Raw genomic sequence first — 6,959 nt, 5'->3', positions numbered from 1 at the left:
GACGGCAGGGATTCATATTCTTTGGGTCTTTCGGTAAAGTCGCGTAGATTGGATGGGTTTATTTTTATTCATTTGAACCAATCTCCGTGACTTTACCGAAAGACCCCAAAAAATATGGGTCTTTTTCCCTCCTCCCTCCCTCATCCCACCCACGCCTCTTTACTCCTCCCCCGCAAACACGGCCTCCCAACACCCACACCGCCACGCTCCCTCCCCTCGTTTTGGGGGCGGAGGCAACCCAACACAATGGAGCCAACATCGGAGGGCGGAGTGACATACAATCCACGCACACACACACACCAGAGGCACACGCAGGCATACACACACACGCGCGCATACACACGGACAAACTCGCGTAGGCGCGCGCGCGTATATATTCACCCGCGCGCACGGTGCGTGTGACACGTGTACAACGCACGCGGACAGCAGCACGCGGCCACGGCTGTTCCGCACACACGCACACACACCACGGCAGGCACATCTCGTGCTGCCGGTAGAGGGCCCAGCAGCAAATGATGCCGGAACGCACGCGAGCAGTGACGACCGCTGCTCCATGCGCCACGTAAACGCAGCGACACCAGCAACAGCAGCAAGCAGCTGTTACAACAGCGATCACAGCAACAGCAGCCACAGCCACAACCACCAACTACGGCTATCATCAGCAAGCAGCGCCCACCGTATAGCCAGCCCTCCGTGTCGAACTTGCCACATGTGCAGCGAAAGTGCTGCGGGCGATGAGCCAGCCGGCGGCAACAGTTTTATTACGGCCTAGAGCGAGCGTGCGTAACAAGTTGTGCGTGGCGACTGCGCACAATTCACAACAATTCACATCGACGGCAGCGGCGGCGGCGGGCGACGAAGAGTGTGACATTAGCGCGCGCTGTTAAAGCCCTTTCGTCTTGCTCGTCATGGAAGAGGAGAAAAGGGCCCCGCCACTGGAGCAAGACGGCCAGGTCGCAGCCAAGGAAGGAGGAGGTGGTGGTGGTGGCGGCGCTCCAGCGCACGTGGCGGCCGCGGTAAGAGGCGGTCGCGAGCGTGTTCCGCGTGCCGTCGGAGACTTGTTTGGGCACGCGGTGGAGATGCCACTAATTGTGTCGGCCACAAATTGTATCGGCCGCATCGTTCACTTTGACGCGTCGATTTGTTGGCCGTTCTTAGTTACTTTGTTAATGACCCGGGTGGGTGGAATTGTGAGCGCACGTGGTTTTCTTCCACCTGTGGATTTGCACAGGTGCGTCTTAACAGCGGCGTGTTGTTTATTGCACGGGTGTGTAACGGTGTTGTTCCTCCTCTGCAGGTGTGACATGGGTGGCCCTTTCCACGGTTGTGGCTGTGCAGTGCACGCAGGTGTATAACAACGTTCTCGCACCTGTACGAAAGCGTTTTCACGCACGTGTATGAGACAGCGTGGCCTTGCACACTTACGCAGGCGTTAGACCGCGTGTCTGGTTCGAGCTGCACACACAAATTAATTCTGTAACGAGAGTGACAGCTGTTACCACTCGATTCGAGAAGCGATTTGTATGTCTTTGTTGTCTTCCCTCCACTGCCCCCCCACCCCCCATCTATTTTGTATTTTCTACTTTAGTTCCACCGATTTCCAGACCGTTTTTAGATCTTAGTTTACGAAAAAATATTGCACGTGGCGTTGATATATCGGCATGCTTAGTCGATGCTTTTGTTTCCTTAGTTACACGCGCCGCACTGCTTTGTTTCTTGGTGACCGTCCCCCTCGAATTGTGCTTAGGGGCCGTCCATAAATGACGTCACGCAACTTTAAATAAATATAGAATTGTTATAACAACACTAATTGTTATAACAACACTCTTACAACATCAGAGTGCAGCGCCACATTAAATACGCACAGCAATGACAATAGTTTAAAGCGATTTGAAGCATGTTTTATTTTCAAAATGGAAATTTGGTTTTGGGGGAGGGGGGGGGCAGAGCTTTGTGACGTCATATTTGATGGGGGCCTGACTTTTTATGACGCCGTGTGACGAGGGGGGGGGGTCAAAAATCGTCCAAAATCGCGTGACGTCATTTATGGACGGCCCCCTAATGACACCGTTGCGCTACGAGGTGGCCAGGAGATGGCAGCATTTTGCGATGATTTATTGAATTTAAGCAGAGTTTATTGTTTCGTGGTGCCTTTCCTCCGGGGTATTCGTGTTTCCATCCACAAGCCACTCGTTAGTGAAACTGATAAAACATCCCTATGGAGCAGGAGCCTCGTAAACAAAACCAGTGCCATGATAATTGTTTTTTTACCCTTCTATCTGGCAACAAAACTGACACCTTTTTTACAAGGAGTCATGTTTGCATAGACCACAATACCAGCAGTCATAATGCAAACAAAAAACATAACTCTGATAATGTATGCACTGTCCTTGAAGTTGATTGGTATTGTGGTCTATGCAAACATGACTCCTTGTAAAAAAAAAGGTGTCAGTTTTGTTGCCAGATAGAAGGGTAAAAACCCAATGATCATATTTTTTACTGGTAAATGAGGTTCCAATGGTGTAAAACCAGTGCCCTTAAAAAAACTCTCACACACGAGGGGTAACACTCAGAAAGCTCCACACAGATAGATTCAATAATCCGTAGCTCTTACTGCCATCTCGTGGTTGTTTACGTTCGTGTACAGATCACGAGATTGCCATACTTGTAGTGTAAGACGCCTGTAAAGTATCTGTACAACTTGCGGTAGGTGCGGTATATAATTAGAAGCTTGCATGCGCGTTCTATTTTAAACCCGACGTGTAATGTGTCTGGTCCCACGCGAGAGAGTGTTTCGAGCATATGGTTCGGTTATGGAGTGGCTCTCAGAAGCCGAGTTCAAGGAAGCGGAGTTAAAGAGTTGTGGCTTTTGGGCTGAAGGTTGTTTTTAAATCCTTTATATTAAGTTCACTTGCTTGCTTGCGCGCTTACGACCGTGCAAATCTTTCGGTCGTTTTTTAACCCAATTCCCGTGATCCAATCGAGCTGACATTTTGCACACAGACTCGTTGTGCGTGACAATTTATTTTCGTGAAAAAAAATTTCCAAAATGTTCCACTTTTTAGGAAAATTTTTTTTCATATTTAATTTAAAATACCAATGTGATAAAAATGAAACTCTTACTCAAGAAAAACATAAATGAATAATAAAATAAAACCGATGCCACGCATATAAAGGATTTATAGTGAAAAACTTTGTTTTTACGGGTTAATTTTTTCTTGTTAAAGCGATGACCAAATTGCCCTCACTCGGTCTCGACAGATTTTTTTTGGCAGCTCAGCAGGAAGTTTCGGTGTAGTGGCCGTTGGTTTGCGATACGGCTCCTTGTGGGATCGCCCTGCAGTGTGGCCATGAGATCCATTCGTGAATCCAGCAACGGATTCCTGAATCGGTCTGTGTGGAGATTTGAGTACGCGTGGGGTTTAATTTCGAAGTGCTCCAAAGATGCCATTGCAGAATACTTTGGGGAAAATACGAGTCTTGAAACTCGGCGACTCGCTCCTTGGCTAGGAAATAAATACATTTCGCTCATACACGTAAAAAAAATATTTTAACGTGGGTGTGTGTTCGACATTGCGTGGTGAAACTTTCCCATAGATTTGTGAATAACAATGTCTGTCTTGGGGGGGGGGGGGGGCAGGGGTTTGGTGACAAACACATTCTGCCGCGTAGGTTTCAGGAACTGAACTTCAATTTCAGAAAAGAAAAAAACTTGCGGTCGAGGAGAAAGGTGCACAGTAAAAATCACGTTGGATCATGGAGTTTTCACCGCCAAGTCAATTCCACATGGCGGTAAGAATTGTTCTCAACGCGTATACTGCAGTAGTAGCCTTAAGGCTAAGAACGGAACAAACCGATCTATTATTTCCACCGTTAAAGAAAATAAATTGTGACCGCGTCTGGCAGGAGTGCGCAAGCATAAATAACAAAAAACGAAAATTACTTTTTTTCATAGATCGGCCATTAGGGGAAATATATATATAAATGGGCGATGTTTCAGCCAAATGGCCCTTCTTCATAGCAGTGCTGTCTGCTATGAAAAAAAATATTTCCTGAAACTTTGAAATAACAAAAAAAACATCCATCAAATAACACGCGCTGCCATTTAACAGGAGACATTTTGGTCAGTGGGCCATAAAATCCCGCAATGAAGAAAGGGACATTGCAGCAGAACGTCGCCTATTAAATATTTTCCTTTTGAAGGGTGGTGATGTTATTGACGAACATAAAAAAAATATATATAGCAGCTTTAAGATTCCAAAAACGCCTTTTTTTACTGCCAGAGGTGTTAGCGTCATGTTGCGTTTTTCATAGTCACGTCAGTGTTTCCGTATTAACTGGGGGTTTTTTTACCGTGTGTGATTTCAGACGGTTTGCCAAACTTTATAGATGGCATGTACCTCCGTATGCAAAATACAAAGATCCCCTGTATGGTCTATTAACAGACTTGGGGCAAGTGCTGTTAGTGAGCACCTATGAAGCCGACACTGCACACGAGGGGGTGGGTGGTCAGCACCACACCCGGCCGCCTTTGTCTCCCTAGTGGCGTCAGGTACTCATTTGAGGCCGAGTCGACCTAGGGGAGGTTCGGGACTGGCTCAAATATTCACTGTCGGGTGCGCTAACCACTGCGTCACTGCACCCACTCGCGCACACACACACACCTTCCGGAAAAGGGTAGAATAAATAAGGCCCTGTTTTGCCTGGCAAATCAAATACTATGAGTAAATGGTCACAGGGAAATTCTTTTGTCCGTGTGAAGAAAAAAAACTCACTATTTTATCATTGCAGCCACGTCTTTAAGAAGATCTCTTTTTATCAAGCGGCTTACAGCTCGCACACTCGAATGGTGCGTACGAGATATTGGTAAGCGTCAACAAATAAAACCTCAGGGCAGGCAAAGTGTGGCGTAAGCGTTACGCAGACAACGCGGCAAACAGCGCCGCAATATTTTACGGCCCCTTTGTCAAGCCACGCGGCGTCCGTCACGGAGGTGGTTTGTCCATACTTCACCACGCTGGCCCGGTGAGGGGTCCGTGAAGGAAAGCGGTGGCAATCCCAGGACTCGTTCAGACTTCCCTCGCCGCCAAACCTAGCCCTTGCCGGGAATTGAACCCAGGTCACCGGGTTCACAGCGCCGCTGCCCTTCGCATTCTACGGTTGAGCAACAAACAGATTCCCGGCGCTGGTGGCGATGCTGCACACCCGCAGTGCAGCACTCTGTCGGCGAGGGCTGGTGGATCTCCCCTCCCTACCTGTGGGCAACGAGGTCGCCATCTCTGGCTTGCCAGAATCTGGATGTACGGAAAGTTAATTCCAATCCGTCCATTTCCATCTGTACGGGGGGGGGGGGGGGGGAATCGAGTGTTGTCTCCTCGCATGTGTGGGCTTTTTCTCTCCCCGTCTCTGGTTTTCTCCCAACATACATAAACACTATCATTAGTGGAGTTGGACAAACATCCCAATATAGGACCGCAGATCTTTGGGGAAATTGTTGGCGCCGGTTCTGGCTCCCTTCCCACTTGTTTGCGGTTTTCCCGCGCCTCATCATCGTTCTCCCCCACCCCTCCTCTCTCTCTCTCTGAGAGCACACGAACGGACACTGCGCGCATCACAGATTCTAAGATGTCAATGCCGCTTGTGACCACTCATACTTTAAAACAGCCGGAACAGCTGACAAAAGCCTCAACCGCTTTCTGTAGACACCCCCTGACAGTGATTTACTTGTAAGCAGCAACCACCACAACGAGCATTCTAAACCTCTTGTTCCCTTTTGAACGTCCCCTTCCTTGACACTCATTCGTCGCACAGTATACACTCGAGCTTTTTACAGACACCTGCAAAGATACCGTAGAATTGCAGTGGGAAAAACGTAAGACAACATGTTAAAATATCCTCTTCAATAAAATTAAACGCATACCTGCTGGGTATGTCTGAAGGGGGCAATGCCCCCCATTGTTTAGTTTGTTTCAGCGATCCCCCCGCCACGATTTATCTGCTGCTGGATGAAGGCCTCTCCCCGAGTCCGTCGACATTTCTCGCTTCTCTCGCGATGCGGCAATCCATCCGGCGTCGCCCTCCCATTGTCCGCTGAATGTGTCCGAATCTTGCGGTTATTTGCTGCGCGTCCAGCGGTGTCCCTCGCTAATCCCGGCCGCACGCGGAACTCCATCCCACGTTTCCCTCACCCCCCCCCCCCCCCCCCCGACACTCGGAAGAAGGGACACGCGAACGTCGCGTCTACACCCACCCGGCGTCCCGGGCCAACTCCCCCGAGACTACCGACTTCGAGAGGAGTTTCACGAACGTCCCCCGTTTCCGGATTGAAGTCCCCCCCGCGGCCCCGTTTTTAAATCGAGCGCGAGCCATCAAAGCGTACCCCCCCCCCCCACCCCCTCGATCAATGCAAAACAAACCAGGCACGAGGCCACAACGTTCCGATCAAGCGCTTAATAAATCGCCAACCTCCCCTCTTCCTCCCGCCAGCACAGAAGAATCTCCTCCGGTTTTTTTAAATTCGCCCCGAATATCACGGCTGGTGCCGAATCGCTTTCCTCAGAACATCGCACGGCGGATGCGGCCGTCCGTTACCCCGATGGGATGCGAGGAATAGCCCACGGTGCGACCACGGGAGAACGACGCGGTCCCATCTCAAAGCCGCGGCCCACGTGGTAAGGCCACTGCCCGCTTCAATCATAATGGTGATGAAGGTGATATTAATGTAACTTTGTGAGGCACGTTGCATCCATAGATCCCAATCGCAGAGTGGCAAAAATGTTCGCCAGGCTGCTCGTAAAGCCGGTGCACTGGCTCACTCGCCAACCTCGACGTAAACTATACATTTTTAAAACTTTTTATTTGACCAGGTAAGGCCCACTGAGGTATATATAGCTCATTTTCAGAAGTGACCTACCTGGTCACAAATGATAACTCCACAAAGCGGCTGGTGGTGTGGAAAA

At 49.5% G+C, this 6,959-nt stretch overlaps 1 protein-coding gene across 1 annotated transcript in view; it reads left to right on the top strand.

Annotated features, from left to right (window-relative positions):
- Positions 1-274: 274 nt before the first annotated feature.
- LOC133348410 (solute carrier family 2, facilitated glucose transporter member 11-like) overlaps positions 275-6,959 on the top strand; it is a 60,217-nt gene continuing 53,532 nt past the window's right edge. The window contains exon 1 of the mRNA XM_061561202.1: positions 275-1,016. Within this exon, the coding sequence (XP_061417186.1) occupies positions 909-1,016 (108 nt within the window). The 5' untranslated portion in view covers positions 275-908. The remainder of the gene's footprint in view (positions 1,017-6,959) is intronic.

This window comes from Lethenteron reissneri, chromosome 27 (genome assembly GCF_015708825.2).
Source record: "Lethenteron reissneri isolate LAM-NWPU_2019-01 chromosome 27, ASM1570882v1, whole genome shotgun sequence".
NCBI lineage: Eukaryota > Metazoa > Chordata > Hyperoartia > Petromyzontiformes > Petromyzontidae > Lethenteron > Lethenteron reissneri.
Note: the sequence above shows the minus strand (reverse complement) of the source record. Positions and strands in the feature narration are given on the sequence as shown.